The sequence below is a fragment of the Perkinsus marinus genome (genome assembly GCF_000006405.1).
Source record: "Perkinsus marinus ATCC 50983 genomic scaffold scf_1104296932222, whole genome shotgun sequence".
Lineage (NCBI taxonomy): Eukaryota > Perkinsozoa > Perkinsida > Perkinsidae > Perkinsus > Perkinsus marinus.
In genome coordinates this window covers 1-22,054 of record NW_003215497.1, presented here as the reverse complement: position 1 = coordinate 22,054, position 22,054 = coordinate 1, and the positions used below count along the sequence as shown (strand labels likewise).

Below are 22,054 nucleotides of genomic sequence, written 5' to 3'. Positions count from 1 at the left end.
CCCACAAAGCATATGACCTTACGTAATTTACAATGTTCACTCATTCATCGGCGGGCGCGCGCGTTATTTCGTGGCGCAAATCTTGCAACGTCGAAACTGGGGTTGTATAGTATACAGGCAAGCAATAGGAGTATACAGTGGATACTCCTATTGCTTACCTACCTACAAATGACCTTTCAGTACTGTTCCTTGTAGAAGTCACTATTGATAGTTTCTACGAAAGTGTTGATGATGTTCATCGCACTGGTCGTTGAATCCCATGGTTTACCCTAGCAGGACTCAGACAAGTCTATGGAGAATACTATGTTGGACCAGGCAGGGCCCTTGTCTCCCGTTAGTCTAGTTCATCGCTGTCTCCTCAATGAAGCGTTCTTCGGACCCTGTCAGTACCGAGCTGATCTCACCGGAGAAGAAAGCACGAGAAGAAGCAGCTGTTGACAGCAATGCAGTACCTGGTAGTACGTCCAAGGGCGACTCAGGAACCTTTGAACCACTCTGTCGCGGTACAAAGGCTCGCTGATTGTGTTGATGATGGGATTGTTGACGAGGGTTAGCTCCACTACTGTTAGATCCCATCGGCGCCTTATTTGTGGAAGATGGAGAAGGTGCGGTAGAGACGGATGCCGACGAAGGCTCCTCTCAATGCCAGAGGGATCCAGCAGCGCCTTCACAACCGTCCCCTCCCGATGACCACACGGTGACAGCACACGAAGAGATTTCGGCGTGTCACTTCTTCGCACGAGGTCAGAAACGATGTTAAGTTGTCGGACTAAGGCAACTCCGTTGTTGTTAGGTATGTGCCGTAACGGCACCTCCTGCCCGTTCCGACATGATCCTAAGAGCATTATATGTACGTACTACCTTCACGGTAATTGCCGTAATGGAATCTCATGCCGCTTCTCCCACGAGTTGCCCGACACACAGCAGCCTGCCGTTGAAGAGGGCGTCGATGGACCGCCACCTGATGTCTGCAAGTGGGTCGTTGAGGTTTCATGGCGCGGGGTACTATAGATGTTCCCTCAGGTTCTTCTGGCACGGTAGTTGCCGGGCAGGAAGTAGCTGTCGATGGCGGCATGTGAAGGCTCCTTCTCGGCTATCGGCGGCACCTCCTCCCAATCTGCCAGCGAAATCGAATCCATTGGTCTCCGAGCGAGCCAAGGCTTTGCTGGAACGGCACTCGATCTCTCGGATAGCACAAGAGAGTGGGGCCTCTGAGATAGTGGTGAAGGCTCGTGCTCCTGCTACTAAGTCCCAACGATAACGTTATTGTGGATATCATTGAATGTTTCGACATTGTACTATGGCATTGATCGAGACTTTGTGTTGGGGGGAGAGTTCCTCTACGAACTCTGGTCGTCTAGGAGCCCATGGAGCACTGTAAGTCGATACGGTAGGCATGTAGTTATTTTCCATGGGCAATCACTTCTGCAGCAAAAATAAGGCCGCCGATTCAGAGGTTGGTACCCCTCTTCCAGCCGACGGCAGCCAACATGTACTACAGCCTCCTGGTTTGGCGACTCATCCCATTGCAGGTAGGCGTATTGTCGACGTTCTCCGATACAGTAGTGGCAACTGCTGGGACTTCGTTGCCGCCAGCACCGGTGACCATTGACGTTGGTAGTCCGATAAGTGAACGCGACTCTTCTCCTTCTGGGAAGGGATTGGCTGATGATTATGACGATGAAGAGGTAGTTCGTCTTGGTATGGTATGAAGGTAGTGAATTTTAGGCAGAAGAACAGAAAATTACGGAGCAGAAATCGGCTGGTCGTCGACCTGGAGTATCGGCGGAGGCCTATACGGTCGAACGGATGGACACCTACCAGGCTCCTGTGTATCCCAAGACACCCGAGGAGATCAGTACTATCAAGAGCATGTTGTCCTCGGACCAGGGTGACAGCCGAAAGGTAAGGTTGATTGGAGATTGTTGGTTGGGACGAGACGTATGGTAGATCCTATTTGGTCACATGCGCGACTCTGATTTGGAGAAGATTGCACTGGCAATGCGTAGGAAGGACGTTAATCAAGGAGAGAGCATTATCCGACAGGTTGGTGGGAAACAGGTGTCGGCGCGGTCCATAGCTGTTTAGGGCGATTTTGGTGATGCCTTCTATATAGTGGAACGAGGCACATTTGATATCTTCGTTAAGCGAGGCAATAAGGAGCCTTTGAAGGTGGTCTTTGTCTACTGTTCAGCATCTTTTTAGTCAGTTTTCCCCCTAGGTAATGGAGTGCGGGCCAGGGGCTTCCTTTGGTGAACTAGCGCTGATGTATAACGCGCCACGGGCAGCTACTGTGACTGCGACGTCTGATGCCAAGCTGTGGTAAGGGAGGAGTCTTCTAGAGGGAGGGGCTCACTCGTGTTGTCCGTAGGAGTCTCGATCGTGAGTGCTTCCAGCTGATGGTCGTGACCAGTGAGAATACGAAGAAGAAGAAATATGAGTCCTTCTTGGAGAAGGTCCCTATCTTGGCCGACTTGAACAAGTATTACAACATATGGTTCTCGGAGTCGTGTCACACTGTGGTTCTCTGTAGGTATGAGCTAGCACAGTTATCGGATATGCTCACCTCCGAAGTCTTCAGCAGTGGGGAGGTCATCGTTAAACAAGGAGATGTCTCAGGAGACAAGTAAGTCGACGTGATGCTGTCGGGTGATGGAGTGAGGGGTAATAGGTTTTATATTTTGGAGAGTGGCGAGTGCATTGCGTCTATATCGGGACAGGAAGGTGAAGTGGAGGTGAGCACTGGCTGATTCTCGATGGTTGTGGTATCTTATGCCAGGTCAAGAGGTATACCAAACCTGGGGACTACTTTGGGGAAATAGCTCTACTCAAGCATGGTGAACCCCGCAAGGCAACTGTCAAGGCGGCTGATGATAAGAAGGGCTGTCGGGTATGGGAAGGCCGAGATGATAGGTGGAGTATTCTTGGGTCGCTAGGTACTCTCGGTTGGTCGAGAAGAGTTCAACCGTGTTTTGGGCCCTATCACGGACGTGCTGAGGAAGAATGCGAGCAAGTACCCGTCTTACAAGGACTTCCTCACTATCACAGATGATGGTTGTCCTTCTAACGATCCGGTTGATCGCAGAAACTGACCTGCGCATATCATTGATTTATTGAAGTTTTCCGGTCTGATCTGTTCCGTAGCTCTAACGTCAGGACGCCTTCTTAATATCAATTGTTCATATCATCACAACGACCTCGAGGCTCAACACTATTCATTAGAGACAGCATATACATCTAATACTAGTGATAGAGTCATAGTGTACTGGGGTCTCGACGGCTGGCCCCACGTTATACTTGTTCGGACCCAGCGTCCTTGTCTTTACAATGTTGTCATCAGTGCTTAATTCACCACCACAGCTGGGTTGTGTTGGGAGAGACCTCCAATGATTTTTTCATTGGCATCAACGTCGTAGTCTCACCTCTTGAGTATCATGGCTCGTTCTCGCTCTCGTACTCCCGGTAGCAGTGGTAGATCGGCATCTAGGTCCTCGTCGTCTAGGTCGAGGTGAGATGCCCATCGGTTCGTCCTTGTTAATGCTGGTCTGGTTTAGGTCTAGTTCAGTATTGTCTGCGGCCTCGGAGCCTGAAGCTGAGGGGCTCTCTGTTATCAAGGTTAGGTCTGAGGAAGCGGCGTTGGTGTTGGGTAGAGGAGGGAGTACTAAACGCAAACTGGAGAATGCTGCTGACTGCGACATTGAGCTTGTGAACACAGGTAGGCTATAGTGCTCTTGCTTCGCTCCGCCTTTTTTTCATCGTATTTGTGGCCTGCTGCATCGATATGTTTCTCAGAAAATGGTGATTCCAATGTGGAACTTCGTGGTCCGGCTCGCAATAGAGAGCTTGGTCGTGACTATATCTGTTTCCTACTTCTTAATAAGAAGAATGAACCTCTCGAGTTGGATCCTGAGGATCGTGAGGACTGCAGCTGGATCGATGTAGGGCACGATGGCTTTAGCCATCGCTCTGTTGAAGCCACAATCAGGTGCCTCAAGACACCATAGGGTATGTCACGGGTCGAGAGAGGTCGACTCTCCATGCCTTAGAGGAGGAGACTGAGACTCTTATGTTCTTCCAAGGTAGTAATAGTAGTAGGGAGTGGTGGACTGGTGTTATTCGCTAGATAAGGATGTTGGAGGATCGGGACCTCGAGTGAGAGGCCAACAGGATGAAATTGAGAAACTCATTATTCTTGGACCTACTCGTGGGAGGCGTATTGCTCAGTTGAAGGTGAGTGGCAGTGATCATTTTTGGATATGCACACATCGTTTACGTTGAGTTTGATGTGATTTTTTTTATAGTTGATGTCGGCTATTGAGTCGAAGTCCCCGGGCTTCTTTCTCGATCATCGTGATAGATGGAATCTGGATGATACTCATGAAGGCAAGCTTGGCCTGACGACGGTGAAGATGTAGAGTGAACGACGCCCCTGTTCCGGTGTCATCAGCTTTGTCCTATGTAGGACCGAGGCTCAATTCACCTATGCTTTGGGGAGGCGCGGCGCCACACGGAAGAAGCTTGAGAGAGCTAGTGGAGCCATAATTGAGTAGGTTGGGGTATAGACACGTTGATAGGGGAGAAATCAAGGCAATGAGAGTTGTTTCTCCTTTGGGTGTTATCGCGCGCGCCATCCTGATCGATTAGCCTGTCAGTGGAGTCTGAGTCGTTCGTGATGTAAAACACGCAATGAGAATTGAAGAGAAAGAATTAAATCGAGAGCTGGCGATGCGGAGGGTGGCCGAAGCCGACGGGAGCTCTGGGAGCTGAGATTGGAGGAGATGCCCTCTCGTGAAAAGAACCTGATCAAACCGAAAAGCTGAACCGTCGAAGTCTATCGCCTCTGCGTCATCCTCGTGGTCCTGAAGAAGTGTCAAGCATGGATAGTCGGACGAATGAGGAGGGGCTAATGAAATGAACATCGATGCTTGTCCTGATCGAAAATAGGGAAAGATGCTTTCACAGGAGGTGCTACTGTAAAATTCATCTTTTTCTGGCGGAGCGACGCGGGAGAATTTGTTGCTCACGAATGGTGATTACTGTGTGATAGCGTTCAGGCGTAGTCATCAGGTATATCGGTTACACGGCTTTCATATCCGGTACCAAGGCAGAGAGGCGTCGTGGCAGGGATTACCTCAACTTTTTATTGGATCAGAGAGAAGGAGAGGTACAGTGTCGCAAGCTAGAAAGTGGTTTTTGGATCATCATCATCATCATGTCAACTTTGGAAATATAAACCTTCGGCCCACATCGATTCGTGACATGCTCTACGAACACTCTGGGGAAATATTCACTCCCTGTTCAGGTGAATGTGAAGTTGGACGGTCGTGAGGATGTCACTACAGTCGAGACCCCTGAGGAGTATATCGGCTTTATCACTGGGCATAAGGGCAGCGAGCTTCGATCTATCGAGGAGCGTACTGGAACCTTCTGCTTTGTGGATGGCTGTGACCAGAGCTTTGTACGGGATGATGGCCCGTGGTGGGGTAAGGGGAAGGGTGGCTGGGGTAAAGGAAAGGGGAAAGGCTATTCGAGCTGGCGCGATGATAGAGATAGGGCCCGTCGGCGTCCGAGGGATGGGCCACCACCAAGACTATTGATATTCTGTTACGATGCGAGGAGGAGGGATGATGCCGAGGAGATGGTGAGGGATAGAATCCATAGGAAGGTCGAACAGGATAAGGAAAGAGGTAGTGGTACTATGAGTGCTGCGGTCTTATGGTGTAGTTCTTGGTATTAGGTAAAGGTGGTCTACATCGGCCTTTCCTGAATCGCCATAGCAACCCCGAGATTGAGACGAAGCGTCGCGAGCGTCTGGGTTTGCCATCGATCGAAGAAGAGGATGCGATGTTGGCCAAACAGAAGGCTGAGCAGGAGGCTAAAGAACGCGAAAGAAAGGAAGCTAGAGCGGACCGTGAGGCGGCGGCAGCCGAGGCGGCGGCCCGCAGATCTAGAAGCGGATCTAGACGTCGATCTCGCTCGCCCGATGATGATAGATCTCCAAGGGAACGCAAGAGGAGGCGTTCTAGGTCAGGAAGCGGTAGGCGTTCTAGGTCGAGGAGTGGCAGGCGATCGGTATCCCGCAGTGGAGGGAGGAGTGACAGGTCTCTGTCACGTCGTAGATCCCCTAGGGGAAGGCGCAGTCCGATGTCGGTGGATAGGGAGGGCCCGAAGGATAGGTCACCCAGGAGTCAAGATGCAGCTATCAAGAATGGGAAGGCACCTCCCTCTCCTGGTCCTGATGGAGATGACGTCGAGCCAATGTCCCCGCCAAAAAAGGCTCTAGAGAGATCAGACAGCCCTGTTGGGGAAGGCCGTAGTTCCGGTCGCCGTAGGAGTGCGTCTAGGAGTGGTGACAGAAGGCGTAGTCGCTCGAGATCCGAGTCCGAGCGCAGGTCTAGTAGGAGGAGAGGCTCGAGCCCTAAGGACCGTCGTGGGAGGTAATACTGGTCTTCATGGTTATATCGTGAGGGAGAGTACCTCACTGTGGATTCACTCTCAGGGACGACCGTTCGCGCAGCCGTGAAGGCCGCTATCGTCGTCCTCGTTCTTCATCTCGTGAGCGGTCTCGTCGTTCGAGGAGGGATAGGAGCGATTCGAGAGGAGACCGCGGCAGCAGATAATGAGCTGTTCGAAGCGATGGCATGTGAACGAAACTCTGCTCTATATGCTGTCTGTTTTTGATCTATCCCTTATTAACGTTATGATAGAAGCCAGTAGGATGCCTTCTGAAGAAGAGCACATAGGCGAAGGTGGTCGTTTGAGTAGCATCATTTGAGAAGTATCTTTATGAGTATCGACGCCAACAGTATGTTAATCACTTTCGGTCTGCTTTGTGTTTCGAGTCAATGCTATCAATATCGAACCCGTGGTAGAGGTACTAGTTGCAGGTAGTTCACCTGTCCAGTATGGGGCACTCTACAGCACCCAAAATAGGATCCCATGATGATGTAAGGTTCTGGAAGCTCTACCGTGGTTAGCGCATGTATGCCTGGTTTTAGCATCCGGGCGGAGAGTCCGAATCGACGGAATATCTCCGGCAGCTGTTTTCTGAGAGGATTGTTTTGCTCGATGGCGGTATGGGCACAAGGTAGATGTCCATGATTGTGGGCGTTGTAGTAGGCTGCGTCTTTAGGATACAAGCGGATCGGCTGCAGGAGGAGGATTTCCGTGGTGAGATATTGAAGGATCACCCCAAGGAGCTGAAGGGCGACAACGATCTTCTCTGTTTGACGCGGCCGGATCTCGTAGTCAAGATCCATAAAGAGTAGTAGTTGGAAACTTAGGGGAAGGTGATGGTTTTGAGTCTTTAAGGTATCTTCATGCGGGTGCGGATCTGATAGAAACGAATACCTTCAACGGAACTACCATATCCCAGGCGGAGTACCAATGCGAGAGCCTGGTTCGGGATCTCAATTTCCAGGCAGCCATGTTGGCCAAGCAGGCGTGTCGGGAAGTGAGCGGCAGGAGATGGGTAGCGGTAGAGCTGAGTGATGATAGGTGGAGGCCGAGACGGGTCGACGACGACTAGTGGCGGGAGCGATCGGGCCTACTAGCAGGACTCTGAGTGTGTCACCAAGTGTGGAGGATTCCAGTTATAGGAATGTGACTTGGAATGAACTTGTGAAGGCTTATTACGAACAGGTAGTGGTAGTAGGCTACAGGAGATGGGGATAGAGCCGAGCGGTTAGCCGTTCAGGTTGATGCGTTGGTAGCAGGCGGGTCTGATGTTCTGCTGGTAGAGACCATATTCGATACACTCAACGCGAAGGCAGCACTGTTCGCTATTGATTGCTACTACGAGGACCATCCTCGAGAGTCGCGCCTCCCTACCATTATATCGGCGACTATTGTGGACCAAGTAGGGACGCCATGGCAACGATGGGTTCAGCTTACTGTGCTCTCAGAGTGGACGTACTTTGTCCGGGCAGACTATTGACGCCTTCTTAGTTTCTGTCATGGTAGTAGGATGGTTTGCTCTCTCTTCTAGGGTCACTCTTTCCTATTCAGCATGCTCGACCACTCTGCGTTGGCATCAACTGTGCCTTGGGAGCAGCTCAGATGCGGCCTTTTTTCGAGACCCTGGCCAAGCTGGCTCCAGTATACGTTCATGTGTAATAAGGATTGCGCTCCAGCTTGATAGTTAGTACTTGCAGATACCCTAATGCGGGCCTACCAAATGCCATGGGTGGTTATGACGAAACACCTGAGTCATTCGGAGAGTCCTTGGTCCTCTACGCGCAAGATCATCTCATTAATATGGTTGGCGGCTGCTGCGGTACCTTCCCGGCCCACATTCAGGCCGTTCATGAGCGTCTCAAAGTAGAGCGGGCGAAGTGTCCGGTCTCTAGTCACAAGAGGTGATTTCAGAGTTTTCCTCCGAGGCCGCTGCATGTCCGGCGCGACCCTGTGATGAGGCTCTCTGGGCTGGAGCCGCTGTACCTCACGCCTGAGTTGGGATTTGTCAACGTAGGGGAGAGATGCAATTTGATGGGGAGTCTGCGGTTCAAGAAGATGGTCGAGCAAAGTCGATGGGATGATGCCTTGGAAGTTGCCAAGGAACAGGTTAGCTCTCGTTGCCAGCTCCTTTACAATGATTTCGGGTGCCATCAGGTCGAGAATGGCGCCCAGGTCTTGGACTTCAATTTTGATGCGGACCTCATCGATGGGCAGCTGGCCATGGGCAGGTTCATGAGGTCATGTGTTACTGAGCCCGCGATAGCACGTGTTCCGTTCATGATTGATAGCTCGAAGTTCAAGGTAATTGGGATGAGGAAATGGTGGAGGTGTGGTATGATCAGAATTATCGGCTATAATGATGGTTGTGTGAGGCTTTTTTGAGGAGTTTGGTGGGACCTGATGCTCAGTGGCCGTCGAACTCTCACTCTGCGTTCTAGACAAAAATTACAGCCAAATATCCCGTTTTTGCAGCTCTCTGTTATTCCTCCTTGGCCAGGTGATCGAGGAGGGTCTTCAAGCAGTCCAAGGGAGATGTATAGTCAACTCGCTTTCCCTCAAGGTCGGCGAGGAAGACTTCATCTACCATGCCAGGCTGGTGAGACTTTTCTGCCTCTGGTCTTCAGCGTACTTCTTGTAAGGTACGGAAGTATGGTGCAGCTCTCGTGTGCATGGCCTTCGATGAGGAAGGACAGGCAGCGACTTTCGACGACAAGGTAGTTTTGAAGTCAGCTTGCGACTTGAAACTTCAGCTATGCTGCCTGTACTTGCAATCCCAGGCAGTTTCCGGTCGGAGTGGTATCGTCTTTGAATCTCCAGATTCGTATATGTGAGCGGACATACAAGATCCTGACTACCAAGTGCGGGTATGAAGGCCACGATATAATTTTCGACTGCAACATTCTGACCATTGCCACTGGTGAGGTTTTACCATCCACGATAGTTTCCTCTAGGAGTTGTTCTTAGGGATGGAAGAGCATAACAATTACGGCAAGGATTTCATCGATGCTGTGGAGATAGTACGGCAGAAATGCCCGGGGTGCTATACTAGCGGCGGTACTCTTTATGGGCGCCGTCGTCCCAGGTGGAGTCGTGGCCGTAGGTTTGTCGAATCTATCATTCTCATTCCGAGGCCTCAACGAGCTCCGCGAAGCCATGCATTCCGTGTTCTTGTATCATGCTATCCCGAAGGGCCTAAGCATGGCTATAGTAGGTTAGGCGTCTCCAAATACCGGTACATGCGGGCATCAGGTAAATGCAGGGGCTCTGCCGATTTACACTGACATACCTGAGGATATGCGACAGCTCTTGGAAGATGTGGTAATGAACGTGAGTCCTGAGGCCACAGAGAAGTTATTGGAGTTCGCCAGTGAATTGAAAGAGAAGAAGGCTCAGAAGGGTGGCGCCAGTGGAGGTAGCAGTAGAGGGAGAGTGGTTTGGTCTTTCAAGGAGTGCCTTTGTCGATTAGTGGTCAAAGCGGTCGAAGAATGGAGGACGGAAGGAGTCGAGAAACGACTTGAGCACAGCCTTGTGAAGGGCATCGATAAGTTCATCGTTGATGACGTACAGGAATGTTTGGATGGGTTGCAGCTGAGGCCCTTGGAGGTCATATCTTCCTTTCTGTGCTGCAGAAAGGCGTAGTCATGTTGTCGAGCTCAGGTGATCGAAGGACCGCTGATGGCGGGTATGTCCGTAGTGGGAGACTTGTTCGGGTCCGGGAAAATGTTTTTACCACAAGTAGGCATCTGCCCTGTTATCGTTCAGACCGGTCAATGCTCAGGTTATCAAGTCGGCTAGGGTGATGAAGAAGGCTGTAGCACACTTGGTGCCCATCATGGAGACGGAGAACAGGCGGAAAGCCCTGGAGGAGGGGCTAGATCCTGACCGTCCCAACTGGGCCGGCACAGTCCTCTTGGCAACCGTCAAAGGTAGATCGTACTCTCTCCCGTATACTGATTCCTGCTAGAGCTGCTGATTTGTACTCGTGGATCGGTAGTCTCAATTCGTGGGCAGTAACGCTTATGGCGGAATATTCTAGCAACGAGGATTTCCTATCGCCACGACTCGACTCACCTTAGCCAGTTCAGGTGATGTTCATGATATTGGCAAGAACATCGTGGGTGTAGTTCTGGGATGCAATAACTTCAGGGTAGGTATATATGATAGCAAGCCTGTGGCACTGTATTTGAAGCAGCAAGAGAGGCTGAATGGCGCCTGCTGCAGGTCATCGATCTTGGTGTTATGGTACCCTGTGATCAAATACTCAAGAGGGCTAGGGAGGAGAAGGCAGATGTCATTGGCCTCAGCGGTCTGATCACACCCAGCCTCGACGAGATGGTGTAGGTCGGACTTGGAACGACTTAGTCCGTATCATGTGCGTGTAGGTTTGTCGCACAACAGATGCGTAAGGAGAGCATGGACGTCCCACTGCTGATCGGAGGCGCCACGACCAGCCGAAAACACACAGCAGTGAAAATATGGCCGCAATATGAGGCCAGTGAGAGGATTGGCGATCAGGTGTGTCGCAGAGAGTTCATGCTATCCCGCATCAGTGGTTGTACCTTAGGCTCAGTGCCGGTGGGAGGTGTTGTTCACGTATTGGATGCGAGCCGGAGTGTGGTAGTTGTGAACAGTCTCATCCAGAACCCAGAGAGACGGGTGAGTCGAGTGGTACTATGCTGGAGAGGAGGGATGTTCGCAGTGTTGGAAAATATGCTCATGCCCAACTACATTTGTCATTGACAAAATGAGAATTCTGAGGGAAATTTTTGAAATTTCTATTGGTTTCTAAACACTTCTAACCATTTCGTATATGAACGCCAACTGGTGGGGAAGCTCCTAAGCTCAGTTGAGGATAGCGAACATATACTCTAACACTGAATGTTCGTGTGGTAGATTGAATATATGGAAGACATCAAAGAGGAGTACGACGGACTAAGAGAGGACTACTACAGCACACTAGTTGACAAGAGGTGGTTGTCCTTGGATGAGGCTCGGAAAATGAGGTATGTTCACCAGTTTTGGTAGGGGTGATTTGACGGGACGAATTGTATAGATATACCATTGACTTTGAGAAGTACCCTCCACCTCCTGCACCTAGGAGGTTGGGCAACAAGTATCTGGACGAGTACCCTTTGGAGGAGCTTGTCGAATATATCGATTGGACACCATTCTTCCAGGTGGGGACCGCGATGTGAAGGGCTGATGGAGGGTCCTTCTGTACCGTCTATCGGACATCAGCTACTAACAGGCCAGGGGGTAGAGACAATACACTGTTATGAAGGGTGCTCCTACAGCGAGTAGCATTTGCTCTGTTATGCATTACCTATTTACTAGGGTCGCTAGCCAAGGGGATTGACTTGAGTAGCCTCGTCAGATTTGTCATGTTGGACTCTTCAGTGCCACTGAATCAGTGGATACGTCGCTGCATGCTGATTTCAGGTGTATCAGTTGAGGGGAAGATACCCGAATAAGGACTACCCCAAGATATTCAACGACAAGAGAGTTGGAGAGGAGGCCAAGAAGCTGTTTGATGACGCCCAGGCAAGAACGGCGAGGATACGTGTCGTTGAGTGTGTTAATACAGGAACTGTTAGCAAAGGTTGTCCAAGACAGGTGGATTACCGCGACGGCTGTGGTTGGAGTCTACCGTGCGTGTAGCTCTGGTGATGATATCAATGTGAGGATCATATCAGGGTGGTGGAGTTGGTACCTCCTTTGTGACAGGTGCTGTCCCTGGACGGTTCTGGAGAGGTTCTCGAGACCTTCTATGGCATTCGACAACAGCTGGACACAGAACAAGACCAAACCTTCGCGTTGGGTAGTTCCATTACATTACGCCTTGAAACACCCCCTGGGTCAGGTGACTTCATCGCTCCTGAGGCTTCTGGCCTCCCAGATCATATCGCCCTCTTCTGCTGCCAAGCCGGGATCGGTGTTGAAGAGCGAAAGAAAGTGATACTTTGTTCGCTCAGTTGTTGTTGCTGTAGAAGCCGCTGTCACTCCGTAGATGTACAATGCCACTCATGATATCGACAAGTCCATTATGCTGGAGCCTTGGCAGATCGACTGGCAGAGCGTTCGCTGAGCTTATTCACCACAAGATTAGGACGGATCCTGACTTCTGGGGCTATGTGCCCGAGGAGAAGCTGACCCTCTCTGATATGCTCAAGGTGAATCTACGTCGAGCCTGTCAGTGTGGTGGACTATGAAGGGTTGGTTTTAGGTGAAATATGTGGGAATACGGCCGGCCCCTGGTTACCCTACGCAACCGGATCATCGAGAGAAGGATACGCTTTGGCGTTTGCTCGATGCTGAAAAGCTGTCAGGGGTGAGACGTGACTCCATGACAGGTGGCAGCGTTCTTGCTTCTAGGGTAAGATGGTCCTGACGGAATCCCTGATGATGATGCCAGCAGCCAGTGTATGCGCCCTGTGCTTCGCGCATGAAAAGGTCGTCGAATCACCATGGGCTCCTGTCGACCATATTGGCTCTCTCAGGCTAAGTACTTTGCAGTCGGACAAATCAATAAGGACCAAGTTGCAGACTATTCGGCTCGTCGTGGGTGCACAGTGGAGGACTCCGAACGTTGGCTGGGCTCGTCGACCCTTGGCTATGAGCCCCAATCTCAATAGATCTCTGTGCCTTGGATCATGATATAGCATTTTCGCTGTTGCCCATGTTGTAATGATTTCTATACCACAATTCTGATTATTCTGTAGCCTTACTTGTATTAATCCTAGCATGTTTTCTAACATCACAGGAGTAGGTGTTGCGTTAATCTAAGCGACAGGATCTGACACAGTTACGCAGTTAGCGAATAGGCATCCACACTGTGTGTAGCAGGAGGTATGGTATGGAATCGGATGTAGTGCTTGCTTTTCTCTCATGACTGAGGCTGGCCTTCAGATGCTGCGGTTGCCGCTGCCTACACTTCCTCACGATTCGTCGATGATGGGGGTACTTTTTCGTGAAGCCTCAGGGCCCACTGTGAGCGCTGATGACGGAAATGTGGTGAATGCGCGTGCAGAGTTGAACAAGGCAAGGGACGAGATAGATTCAGTTGATATCGCTGAGTGGCGATCTTTTTCCAAGAAACTCAACGCACTAGACGGCCTTACTAAGGATGTGAGAGAGATTGGATTCGGTAACTGGCGAATCACTGGTGGTCTAGATACGAGCCCGTGTGGGCTTTGACTTGCCTCTGGTGAATAACGCCTGGGCTAAGTTCTACGAGGTGCTGGTGGCTTACGGCCCGAGGATGTTCGAGAACGTTGGAGTTGATAAGTCTTTGCGTACCATGCACCTCTGTGAATGCCCTGGTGGATTCGTGGCTGCCCTCAACGTATATTTGGGTAAGCATCGAACGACTTTCCGGATGTTATGGAGACTTCTTGGTGGAGGTTCACGAATTTCCTGTTCAGCAATAACTCACCCAGATTGGGTGGAGAAGTGGCAGTGGCTGGGAGCTTCACTGAATCCCTACTATGAGGCAAATGACCTCAATCAAATGGTGGATGACGATGCCCTGTATAGACGGACTCGGGATCGTTGGTGGGTTACGAGTGCCTAGATCAGCTCATCCATCGAGTCTCGACAGGTGGACTGGTCCGGATGGTTCAGGGAACATCCTTCAGCCGAGCGCTGCTCAGGATATGTGGAGATGGTGAGAGGCTGAGTATTTAGCCCAGGTAAGTCGTCGATGGTCCAGGTTCGGATCTCGAGCCACTGGAGAGAAGTGTCACGTCGTGACTGCAGATGGGAGTATGGATGTTCAATACGATCCAAACAAGTAACACTCCTGATAGGTTAATGGGTGATCCGAGTCAATGTGTGCAGACAAGAGAGCCTATGCTTGCCGATAATATTCCGAGAGCTCCTATTGGCCATCGGCTTACTGCACCCCGGCGGTACCTTTGTGATGAAGGCTTACTCCCTGCTGGATGACGCCACTGTAGCTGCCCTGTCTCTGGCAGCATTCATGTTCGATACGATAGAGGTCGTGAAACCTGTGGCCAGCAAGGAGGCCAACAGCGAAACGTAAGGCTATCCTCTCCACTTCTCTCGAAACCATGTCTATCCGTTTTGATGGATTGCATTAAGACCACCATCAGATGTGCTGTATTCAAGGTACTGGGTTTGCCTTGGATTCCGAGGCCTTGCAAAGGAGGACGGCGCATGGCTGAGGAAGGCACTTGCTGTGCGAGGTGAGTTCATGCGATCTACGAAGCATCAACTGCTCCTCGACGGTTCCGGCAGATCCACGTGTCGAGCTAAGGATACCTACGAATGCGAGCCAGTCTTTACGAGAGTTTGTGCGTGCTGCTCGACAGGTCGCAGTGACATTGGCTGAAAAGCAAACAGAAGCTATCAAAGGAAAGCTCAGCCGATGGCGGGAAATGGGCGACTCAGATCCACAGCCCTATCCTAAGAAGCAGAGAACCATCAACAGTCTCAGTGGCGACTATGTACGCATGTTGATACCACCTGAACTTGACTTGGCCTTGGTGAAGCCGCTCTTACCGGCTGATACTGCCGGACGGCTCGGAGGGGTTGACAGTAGGCGTGCTAGTCGAGGGACAGTAGAGGACAGGCGTCATGACCATGAGGATGATACAGCACTTGGAGGCCTACGCGAGAACCTGGCAGAAGGCGCTTCCTTCTCTATGCAAGCCGTTACAAATCCGACGAGTCGCATCCCACGGATTCCATCCCTCACCGAATGGTTGACGTTCACGCTAACGACCCAGCAGCTTTCTGAGTGCCCCGGAGCCTATAGGAGGATTACCTCCTTCACTCAAGCCAATAATGTTAAGATCCCTAACTCTGGGTCTGTCGTCTACAGCCCTTTGGTTCGCAATGCTACTGAGCTCAAGGCCCTTGTTCGCAAGAGGCTACTCCGATTCGAAAAATGCCCGACAGTTCAGCCTCGATCGCCCGGCGATGCAGTGGCGTGTTCGCTCACCGGTGATGAGCGTAATCGAGCAGTCATTGCGGAGCTTCTGAAAGAGCATGCCAGCGTTGACCCTGATCACGTGTCTACATGGGATTCCCCCCTCCATAAAGCCGCCGCGATCAAAGGCAAAGCTGACGTGAGCGTGAAAATGCTTGCTGACCACAGTCTACTGGTCGACCCGTTCTCTCGGCAATTCGATCCGGCAACAAGAGAAGAGCTCATCAAATCAACCATAGATGGCGTGGAGGCTCTGACGATCGCGGGCTCTAGCGTCCTGCTGTTAGAGCTGGGGGCCGCTCCTGTGGTAGCAGTCTGGCTCGGCAGCTTACTCTTCCGACTGGCCCAACTATTCAACAAGATCAAGCTCGTACAGCCGTGTTCAGGTATGAACTTACGACCACCCGTTGCTACTCTTGTTTGTGATTTAGATGACTCTGTACTGAGATGCAGCAGTTGGGTTGTCTGCATGGGGCGGCTCAGTGGAGGAAGGGCCAAATCCAGTCTAAGAACCATCCGGGATGCTATTGCATCGAGGGATGTGTCCACCCCCATGGCTCCTATGACGTGCACATTGTAAGGGCACGGCTCGCTATACTACTTGCTGATATCTATCCTCCTGGCCAGGTTCAGTCCGTTCCATCAATGGCTTGGGGATGTCAATGAGACACTCATCCGAGGTCAAGTTAGGTGAGTATAGTAGAGAGTGCATTGCCGGTGGAGGCCTCAGTTATGGTAGGTACTGGCTGGCTTCACCGATAGAGGCCGACTCGAGGATGGTAGCGTTAAAGTATCTAGCGGATGAGGGCATCAAGCACTACACGTTCGAGGGAAACATAACGAAGAGTGTTGGGGTCTTCTTTGGTACATTCGACCCGATCCATGAGAATCACTGGGCTATCGTAGAGTATGCTCTCTCCAACAACCTGGTCACTTCCGTCCTATTGGTCGCCAATACTGAGAACAATCCATCAAAGCCGAAAGCGACTGACCTAGAGACTAGGCAATGCTTGCTACGGGAACGTGTCAGAGCGTCGGGCATGGAAGGAAGAGTTGAAGTTGCGACGGGGTATTCGGGGAACAGCCAGCGGTGGGCGGACCGAGAAGCTCTAGCGCATGCCCTCGTCGGCGACTTGGCTGCCTCAACAACCGACGTTTTGGTGCCAGTTATAATGTGTGGCGAGGATTCTTTCATGAAAGCTTTGAGGGGAAGTACTCGAGACAAAACTACTCGCCATTTCATCGGCCTCGCCGAGCTTGACACAAACATTATAGTCTTCCCGAGGTCGCCGAGGGCAGATGCCCTGAATGACGCGGTGAAGGAAGTCCCACCGAGGATACGCCGGAGGGTATGGAGTACTTTGAGTTTCATCATGCTCAGTTCGCCATCAGGTATCCGTAGCGGAAGGGTACTCCGATCCACATCCTAGGCTGTCTTCATCCCAAATACGGGCCGCTCTAGCCGTCCCCTCAGGATCACAGGTTTCTGGTGTGGAGAAATCTATACTTGCTTCTATACGCGAACGGAAACTTTATCAGTAACAGTGAAGCTCGAATCTTGGGTTCCTCAATTTACTCTGAAATAGTCCTCATTCGGTAATATTTGGTGAAGCCTGTTATGGTTGCCTTCGATGCAGAGGAGTCCAGTATGCGGCCTAGACGAATCGGGTTGATCTATTCCCCAACGCCTACCTTGGTGCTTGAGTTTGTTAAACTGAACGGCAGACTATACCACAGGCGTGTGCCTTTGCCGCGGCTTACCACCACGTCTGACTCGGCTGAAGTAGTTCAGAAACTCAGGCTTAGATTTAAAGCTCATCTGCCGCATCATTTGGTGTCGAACGAACAGGTCAGAAAGTCAGTGCTCTTTTTCCTGAGCTTGGTCGCAGTTGCACAGACTTATAGAGAAACTCAAAGATCGAGCCCCTCGCCCAATTAATCAGAGAATCGTAGCTGTGAGCACGTTCGAGACGACAGACTTCAACAAACTAGACAATGACGAACTCGCTGAAGTGAAGGCTAAAATGGATCAAACTTTTAGAGGAAACCAGGTGAGGAGTCATCGAGAGTTGCAACTGGTGGTGATTTGTACGTGAGGTGCGTCCCGATGACCCTGGCTTCATCTACGACCTCGAAGTGTCGTTTGATGGAGGTGCTGGTATCGACAAGACGAATGACTGGGATGAGTGGAGTGAGCATGAGAAAGTGATGCTTTAGCAAATCCAAACTGTGAGAACTGGCGTTGGCATTTTGGGATAGCCTGAACCGGGGTTGTCACGGCCACAATGTGACGTCCTAACCACTAGACGATAGCGACTCAAAGAAGTATGAGCCGCTGTCGGTCGACGTGGATCACCTATCACTAAACCTCTTCAAGAAGCGTACAACTCGATACATATCAAAGTCACTACCCGGATTTGAACCGGGGTTGTCACGGCCACAACGTGACGTCCTAACCACTAGACGATAGCGACTCAAAGAAATATGAGCTGCTGTCCGTCGACGTGGATCACCTATAACTAAAACTCTTCAAGAAGCGTACAATTTGATACATGTCAAAGTCACTACCCGGATTTGAACCGGGGTTGTCACGGCCACAACGTGACGTCCTAACCACTAGACGATAGCGACTCGAATAAGCATGAGCCGTTGTCGGTCGACGTGGATCACCTATCACTAAACCCCTTCGAGAAGCGTACAACTCGATGCATATCAAAGTCACTACCCGGATTTGAACCGGGGTTGTCACGACCTCAACGTTACGTCCTAACCACTAGACGATAGCGACTCAAAAAAATATGAGCTGCTGTCCGTCGACGTGGATCACTTATAACTAAACCTCTTCAAGAAGCGTACAACTCGATACATATCAAAGTCACTACCCGGATTTGAACCGGGGTTGTCACGGCCACAACGAGACGTCCTAACCACTAGACGATAACGACTCAAATAAACATGATCCGTTGTCGGTCGACGTGGATCACCTATCACTAAACCCCTTCGAGAAGCGTACAACTCGATGCATATCAAAGTCTCTACCCGAATTTGAACCGGGGTTGTCACGGCTACAACGTGAGGTCCTAACCACTAGACGATAGCGACTCAAAGAAGCATGAGCCGTTGTCGGTCGACGTAGATCACCTATCACTAAACCTCTTCAAGAAGCGTACGATTTGATACATATCCAAGTCATTACCCGGATTTGAACCGGGGTTGTCACGGCCACAATGTGACGTCCTAACCACTAGACGATAGCGACTCAAACAAGCATGAGCCGTTGTCGGTCGACGTGGATCACCTATCACTAAGCCTCTTCAAGAAGCGTACGATTTGATACACATCAAAGTCACTAGCCGAATTTGATCCGGGGATGTCACGGCCACAACGTGACGTCCTAACCACTAGACGATAGCGACTCAAAGAAATATGAGCCGCTGTCGGTCGACGTGGATCACCTATCACTAAACCCCTTCGAGAAGCGTACAACTCGATGCATATCAAAGTCTCCACCCGGATTTGAACCGGGGTTGTCACGGCTACAACGTGAGGTCCTAACCACTAGACGATAGCGACTCAAAGAAGCATGAGCCGTTGTCGGTCGAAGTAGATCACCTATCACTAAACCTCTTCAAGAAGCGTACGATTTGATACATATCAAAGTCATTACCCGGATTTGAACCGGGGTTGTCACGGCCGCAATGTGACGTCCTAACCACTAGACGATAGCGACTCAAAGAAATATGAGCCGCTGTCGGTCGACGTGGATCACCTATCACTAAACCTCTTCAAGAAGCGTACAACTCGATACATATCAAAGTCACTACCCGTATTTGAACCGGGGTTGTCACGGCCACAACGTGACGTCCTAACCACTAGACGATAGCGACTCAAAGAAAGATGAGCTGCTGTCCGTCGACGTGGATCACCTATAACTAAACCTCTTCAAGAAGCGTACAATTTGATACATGTCAAAGTCACCACCCGAATTTGAACCGGGGTTGTCACGGCCACAATGTGACGTCTTAACCACTAGACGATAGCGACTCGAAGAAGTATGAGCCGCTGTCGGTCGACGTGGATCACCTATCACTAAACCTCTTCAAGAAGCGTACAACTCGATACATATCAAAGTCACTACCCGGATTTGAACCGGGGTTGTCACGGCCACAACGTGACGTCCTAACCACTAGACGATAGCGACTCAAATAAGCATCAGCCGTTGTCGGTCGACGTGGATCACCTATCACTAAACCTTTTCAAGAAGCGTACGATTTGATACATATCAAAGTCACTACCCGGATTTGAACCGAGGTTGTCACGACCACAACGTGACGTCCTAACCACTACACGATAGCGACTCGAAGAAGAATGAGCCGCTGTCGGTCGATGTGGATCACCTATCACTAAACCCCTTCGAGAAGTGTACAACTCGATGCATATCAAAGTCACTACCCGGATTTGAACCGAGGTTGTCACGACCACAACGTGACGTCCTAACCACTACACGATAGCGACTCGAAGAAGAATGAGCCGCTGTCGGTCGATGTGGATCACCTATCACTAAACCCCTTCGAGAAGTGTACAACTCGATGCATATCAAAGTCACTACCCGGATTTGAACCGGGGTTGTCGCGACCTCAACGTTACGTCCTAACCACTAGACGATAGCGACTCAAAGAAATATGAGCTGCTGTCCGTCGACGTGGATCACCTATAACTAAACCTCTTCAAGAAGCGTACAATTTGATACATGTCAAAGTCACTACCCGGATTTGAACTGGGGTTGTCAAGGCCACAACGTGACGTCCTAACCACTAGACGATAACGACTCAAACAAGCATGAGCCGCTGTCGGCCGACGTGGATCACCTATCACTAAGCCTCTTCAAGAAGCGTACGATTTGATACATATCAAAGTCACTACCCGGATTTGAACCGGAGATGTCACGGCCACAACGTGATGTCCTAACCACTAGACGATAGCGACCCAAAAATGTGAGCCGTTGTCGGTCCACATGGATCACCTATCGCCAAATCTCTTCAAGAAGCGTACAATTTGATACACGTCAAAGTCACTACCCGGATTTGAACCGGGGTTGTCACGGCCACAACGTGACGTCCTAACCACTAGACGATAGCGACTCAAGAAGCGTACGATTTGATACATATCAAAGTCACTACCCGGATTTGAATCGGAGATGTCACGGCCACAACGTGACGTCCTAACCACTAGACGATAGCGACTCAAAGAAATATGAGCCGCTGTCGGTCGACGTGGATCACCTATCACTAAACCCCTTCGAGAAGCGTACAACTCAATGCATATCAAAGTCTCTACCCGGATTTGAACCGGGGTTGTCACGGCCACAACGTGACGTCCTAACCACTAGACGATAGCGACCCAAAAATGTGAGCCGTTGTCGGTCCACATGGATCACCTATCGCCAAATCTCTTCAAGAAGCGTACAATTTGATACATATCAAAGTCACTACCCGGATTTGAACCGGGGTTGTCACGGCCACAACGTGACGTCCTAACCACTAGACGATAGCGACTCAAAAATGTGGGCCGTTGTCGGTCCACATGGATCACCTATCGCTAAACCTCTTCAAGAAGCGTACAATTTGATACATGTCAAAGTCACTACCCGGATTTGAACCGGGGTTGTCACGGCCACGACGTAACGTCCTAACCACCAGACGATAGCGACTCAAACAAGCATAAGCTGCTGTCCGTCGACGTGGATCACCTATAACTAAACCTCTTCAAGAAGCGTACAATTTGATACATGTCAAAGTCACTACCCGGATTTGAACCGGGGTTGTCACGGCCACAACGTGACGTCCTAACCACTAGACGATAGCGACTCAAACAAGTATGAGCCGTTGTCGGTCGACGTGGATCACCTATCACTAAGCCTCTTCAAGAAGCGTACGATTTGATACATATCAAAGTCACTAGCCGGATTTGAACCGGGGATGTCACGGCCACAACGTGACGTCCTAACCACTAGACGATAGCGACTCAAAGAAATATGAGTCGCTGTCGGTCGACGTGGATCACCTATCACTAAACCCCTTCGAGAAGCGTACAACTCGATGCATATCAAAGTCTCTACCCGAATTTGAACCGGGGTTGTCACGGCTGCAACGTGAGGTCCTAACCACTAGACGATAGCGACTCAAATAAGCATGAGCCGTTGTCGGTCGACGTAGATCACCTATCACTAAACCTCTTCAAGAAGCGTACGATTTGATACATATCAAAGTCATTACCCGGATTCGAACCGGGGTTGTCACGGCAACAATGTGACGTCTTAACCACTAGACGATAGCGACTCAAAGAAATATGAGCTGCTGTCCGTCGACGTGGATCACCTATAACTAAACCTCTTTAAGAAGCGTACAATTTGATACATGTCAAAGTCACTACCCGGATTTGAACCGGGGTTGTCACGGCCACAACGTGACGTCCTAACCACTAGACGATAGCGACTCAAAGAAATATGAGCCGCTGTCGGTCGACGTGGATCACCTATCACTAAACCCCTTCGAGAAGCGTACAACTCGATGCATATCAAAGTCTCTACCCGAATTTGAACCGGGGTGGTCACGGCTACAACGTGAGGTCCTAACCACTAGACGATAG

The 22,054-nt window shown here is 50.6% G+C and overlaps 7 protein-coding genes and 27 non-coding genes across 34 annotated transcripts; 7 read left to right on the top strand and 27 right to left on the bottom strand.

Annotated features, from left to right (window-relative positions):
* Positions 1–349: 349 nt before the first annotated feature.
* Positions 350–1,278, top strand: Pmar_PMAR025425 (hypothetical protein). The gene is made up of 4 exons (XM_002785631.1): positions 350–455; positions 570–743; positions 794–974; positions 1,024–1,278. Exons 1-4 carry the CDS (start codon positions 362–364, stop codon positions 1,259–1,261), a joined length of 687 nt encoding a protein of 228 aa, XP_002785677.1. The 5' UTR covers positions 350–361; the 3' UTR covers positions 1,262–1,278.
* Positions 1,279–1,411: 133 nt separating this feature from the next.
* Pmar_PMAR025424 (cAMP-dependent protein kinase regulatory subunit, putative) lies at positions 1,412–3,092 on the top strand (the record flags this gene model as incomplete). The annotated part of the gene is made up of 11 exons (XM_002785630.1): positions 1,412–1,492; positions 1,533–1,688; positions 1,729–1,905; positions 1,951–2,046; positions 2,089–2,188; positions 2,241–2,322; positions 2,372–2,482; positions 2,534–2,626; positions 2,672–2,735; positions 2,780–2,890; positions 2,937–3,092. 11 exons carry the CDS (start codon positions 1,412–1,414, stop codon positions 3,090–3,092), a joined length of 1,227 nt encoding a protein of 408 aa, XP_002785676.1.
* A 342-nt stretch (positions 3,093–3,434) lies between these two features.
* Pmar_PMAR025423 (hypothetical protein) lies at positions 3,435–6,818 on the top strand (the record flags this gene model as incomplete). The annotated part of the gene is made up of 11 exons (XM_002785629.1): positions 3,435–3,508; positions 3,555–3,715; positions 3,793–3,938; positions 3,986–4,079; positions 4,124–4,230; positions 4,302–4,411; positions 4,463–4,546; positions 5,068–5,164; positions 5,303–5,687; positions 5,738–6,437; positions 6,500–6,818. The coding sequence occupies 11 exons, from the start codon at positions 3,435–3,437 to the stop codon at positions 6,618–6,620; spliced, it is 2,079 nt and encodes a 692-aa protein (XP_002785675.1). The 3' UTR covers positions 6,621–6,818.
* An 87-nt stretch (positions 6,819–6,905) lies between these two features.
* Positions 6,906–13,088, top strand: Pmar_PMAR025422 (Methionine synthase, putative; the record flags this gene model as incomplete). Its single annotated transcript, XM_002785628.1, has 34 exons — positions 6,906–6,947; positions 6,999–7,087; positions 7,133–7,264; positions 7,312–7,453; positions 7,498–7,641; positions 7,697–7,858; positions 7,905–7,958; positions 8,008–8,111; positions 8,154–8,357; positions 8,415–8,757; positions 8,954–9,052; positions 9,096–9,170; positions 9,274–9,373; positions 9,421–9,510; positions 9,557–9,663; positions 9,706–9,868; positions 9,923–10,059; positions 10,114–10,191; positions 10,235–10,382; positions 10,542–10,603; positions 10,678–10,793; positions 10,839–10,951; positions 11,039–11,112; positions 11,350–11,459; positions 11,510–11,633; positions 11,896–12,026; positions 12,070–12,133; positions 12,181–12,274; positions 12,317–12,408; positions 12,464–12,532; positions 12,558–12,626; positions 12,680–12,784; positions 12,829–12,906; positions 12,954–13,088. 34 exons carry the CDS (start codon positions 6,906–6,908, stop codon positions 13,086–13,088), a joined length of 3,849 nt encoding a protein of 1,282 aa, XP_002785674.1.
* A 253-nt stretch (positions 13,089–13,341) lies between these two features.
* Positions 13,342–15,986, top strand: Pmar_PMAR025421 (hypothetical protein; the record flags this gene model as incomplete). Its single annotated transcript, XM_002785627.1, has 8 exons — positions 13,342–13,581; positions 13,628–13,808; positions 13,878–14,007; positions 14,054–14,119; positions 14,165–14,245; positions 14,293–14,493; positions 14,584–14,660; positions 14,713–15,986. 8 exons carry the CDS (start codon positions 13,342–13,344, stop codon positions 15,984–15,986), a joined length of 2,250 nt encoding a protein of 749 aa, XP_002785673.1.
* A 47-nt stretch (positions 15,987–16,033) lies between these two features.
* Positions 16,034–16,429, top strand: Pmar_PMAR025420 (hypothetical protein; the record flags this gene model as incomplete). The annotated part of the gene is made up of 2 exons (XM_002785626.1): positions 16,034–16,096; positions 16,146–16,429. Coding segments are annotated over 2 exons (347 nt in total), but the record flags the coding sequence as incomplete, so codon positions are not given.
* Positions 16,430–17,024: 595 nt separating this feature from the next.
* Pmar_PMAR025419 (hypothetical protein) lies at positions 17,025–17,623 on the top strand (the record flags this gene model as incomplete). Its single annotated transcript, XM_002785625.1, has 3 exons — positions 17,025–17,189; positions 17,296–17,457; positions 17,504–17,623. 3 exons carry the CDS (start codon positions 17,025–17,027, stop codon positions 17,621–17,623), a joined length of 447 nt encoding a protein of 148 aa, XP_002785671.1.
* A 185-nt stretch (positions 17,624–17,808) lies between these two features.
* Pmar_PMAR025418 lies at positions 17,809–17,880 on the bottom strand. Its single transcript has one exon. It is a non-coding gene; the product is annotated as a tRNA-His (tRNA).
* Positions 17,881–17,965: 85 nt separating this feature from the next.
* Pmar_PMAR025417 lies at positions 17,966–18,037 on the bottom strand. Its single transcript has one exon. It is a non-coding gene; the product is annotated as a tRNA-His (tRNA).
* An 85-nt stretch (positions 18,038–18,122) lies between these two features.
* Positions 18,123–18,194, bottom strand: Pmar_PMAR025416. The gene has a single exon. It is a non-coding gene; the product is annotated as a tRNA-Leu (tRNA).
* An 85-nt stretch (positions 18,195–18,279) lies between these two features.
* Pmar_PMAR025415 lies at positions 18,280–18,351 on the bottom strand. Its single transcript has one exon. It is a non-coding gene; the product is annotated as a tRNA-His (tRNA).
* Positions 18,352–18,436: 85 nt separating this feature from the next.
* Positions 18,437–18,508, bottom strand: Pmar_PMAR025414. Its single transcript has one exon. It is a non-coding gene; the product is annotated as a tRNA-Tyr (tRNA).
* Positions 18,509–18,593: 85 nt separating this feature from the next.
* Pmar_PMAR025413 lies at positions 18,594–18,665 on the bottom strand. Its single transcript has one exon. It is a non-coding gene; the product is annotated as a tRNA-His (tRNA).
* Positions 18,666–18,750: 85 nt separating this feature from the next.
* Pmar_PMAR025412 lies at positions 18,751–18,822 on the bottom strand. The gene has a single exon. It is a non-coding gene; the product is annotated as a tRNA-His (tRNA).
* An 85-nt stretch (positions 18,823–18,907) lies between these two features.
* Positions 18,908–18,979, bottom strand: Pmar_PMAR025411. Its single transcript has one exon. It is a non-coding gene; the product is annotated as a tRNA-Tyr (tRNA).
* An 85-nt stretch (positions 18,980–19,064) lies between these two features.
* Positions 19,065–19,136, bottom strand: Pmar_PMAR025410. Its single transcript has one exon. It is a non-coding gene; the product is annotated as a tRNA-Arg (tRNA).
* An 85-nt stretch (positions 19,137–19,221) lies between these two features.
* Positions 19,222–19,293, bottom strand: Pmar_PMAR025409. Its single transcript has one exon. It is a non-coding gene; the product is annotated as a tRNA-His (tRNA).
* An 85-nt stretch (positions 19,294–19,378) lies between these two features.
* On the bottom strand, positions 19,379–19,450 carry Pmar_PMAR025408. Its single transcript has one exon. It is a non-coding gene; the product is annotated as a tRNA-His (tRNA).
* An 85-nt stretch (positions 19,451–19,535) lies between these two features.
* Positions 19,536–19,607, bottom strand: Pmar_PMAR025407. The gene has a single exon. It is a non-coding gene; the product is annotated as a tRNA-His (tRNA).
* Positions 19,608–19,692: 85 nt separating this feature from the next.
* On the bottom strand, positions 19,693–19,764 carry Pmar_PMAR025406. Its single transcript has one exon. It is a non-coding gene; the product is annotated as a tRNA-His (tRNA).
* Positions 19,765–19,849: 85 nt separating this feature from the next.
* On the bottom strand, positions 19,850–19,921 carry Pmar_PMAR025405. The gene has a single exon. It is a non-coding gene; the product is annotated as a tRNA-His (tRNA).
* Positions 19,922–20,006: 85 nt separating this feature from the next.
* Pmar_PMAR025404 lies at positions 20,007–20,078 on the bottom strand. The gene has a single exon. It is a non-coding gene; the product is annotated as a tRNA-Leu (tRNA).
* Positions 20,079–20,163: 85 nt separating this feature from the next.
* Positions 20,164–20,235, bottom strand: Pmar_PMAR025403. Its single transcript has one exon. It is a non-coding gene; the product is annotated as a tRNA-His (tRNA).
* An 85-nt stretch (positions 20,236–20,320) lies between these two features.
* Positions 20,321–20,392, bottom strand: Pmar_PMAR025402. Its single transcript has one exon. It is a non-coding gene; the product is annotated as a tRNA-His (tRNA).
* Positions 20,393–20,475: 83 nt separating this feature from the next.
* On the bottom strand, positions 20,476–20,547 carry Pmar_PMAR025401. The gene has a single exon. It is a non-coding gene; the product is annotated as a tRNA-His (tRNA).
* Positions 20,548–20,577: 30 nt separating this feature from the next.
* Pmar_PMAR025400 lies at positions 20,578–20,649 on the bottom strand. Its single transcript has one exon. It is a non-coding gene; the product is annotated as a tRNA-His (tRNA).
* An 85-nt stretch (positions 20,650–20,734) lies between these two features.
* Pmar_PMAR025399 lies at positions 20,735–20,806 on the bottom strand. The gene has a single exon. It is a non-coding gene; the product is annotated as a tRNA-His (tRNA).
* An 83-nt stretch (positions 20,807–20,889) lies between these two features.
* On the bottom strand, positions 20,890–20,961 carry Pmar_PMAR025398. Its single transcript has one exon. It is a non-coding gene; the product is annotated as a tRNA-His (tRNA).
* An 83-nt stretch (positions 20,962–21,044) lies between these two features.
* Pmar_PMAR025397 lies at positions 21,045–21,116 on the bottom strand. The gene has a single exon. It is a non-coding gene; the product is annotated as a tRNA-His (tRNA).
* An 85-nt stretch (positions 21,117–21,201) lies between these two features.
* Pmar_PMAR025396 lies at positions 21,202–21,273 on the bottom strand. Its single transcript has one exon. It is a non-coding gene; the product is annotated as a tRNA-His (tRNA).
* Positions 21,274–21,358: 85 nt separating this feature from the next.
* Pmar_PMAR025395 lies at positions 21,359–21,430 on the bottom strand. The gene has a single exon. It is a non-coding gene; the product is annotated as a tRNA-His (tRNA).
* Positions 21,431–21,515: 85 nt separating this feature from the next.
* Positions 21,516–21,587, bottom strand: Pmar_PMAR025394. Its single transcript has one exon. It is a non-coding gene; the product is annotated as a tRNA-Cys (tRNA).
* An 85-nt stretch (positions 21,588–21,672) lies between these two features.
* Pmar_PMAR025393 lies at positions 21,673–21,744 on the bottom strand. Its single transcript has one exon. It is a non-coding gene; the product is annotated as a tRNA-Asn (tRNA).
* Positions 21,745–21,829: 85 nt separating this feature from the next.
* Pmar_PMAR025392 lies at positions 21,830–21,901 on the bottom strand. The gene has a single exon. It is a non-coding gene; the product is annotated as a tRNA-His (tRNA).
* Positions 21,902–22,054: the final 153 nt, after the last annotated feature.

Coding starts and splice junctions, on each gene's coding strand:
- Pmar_PMAR025425 (XM_002785631.1), top strand. CDS start 362: ATGAAGCGTTCTTCGGACCCTGTCAGTACCGAGCTGATCTCACCGGAG. Junction 456..569: donor TGACAGCAATGCAGTACCTG/GTAGTACGTCCA, acceptor CACTACTGTTAG/ATCCCATCGGCGCCTTATTT. Junction 975..1,023: donor CCGCCACCTGATGTCTGCAA/GTGGGTCGTTGA, acceptor ATGTTCCCTCAG/GTTCTTCTGGCACGGTAGTT.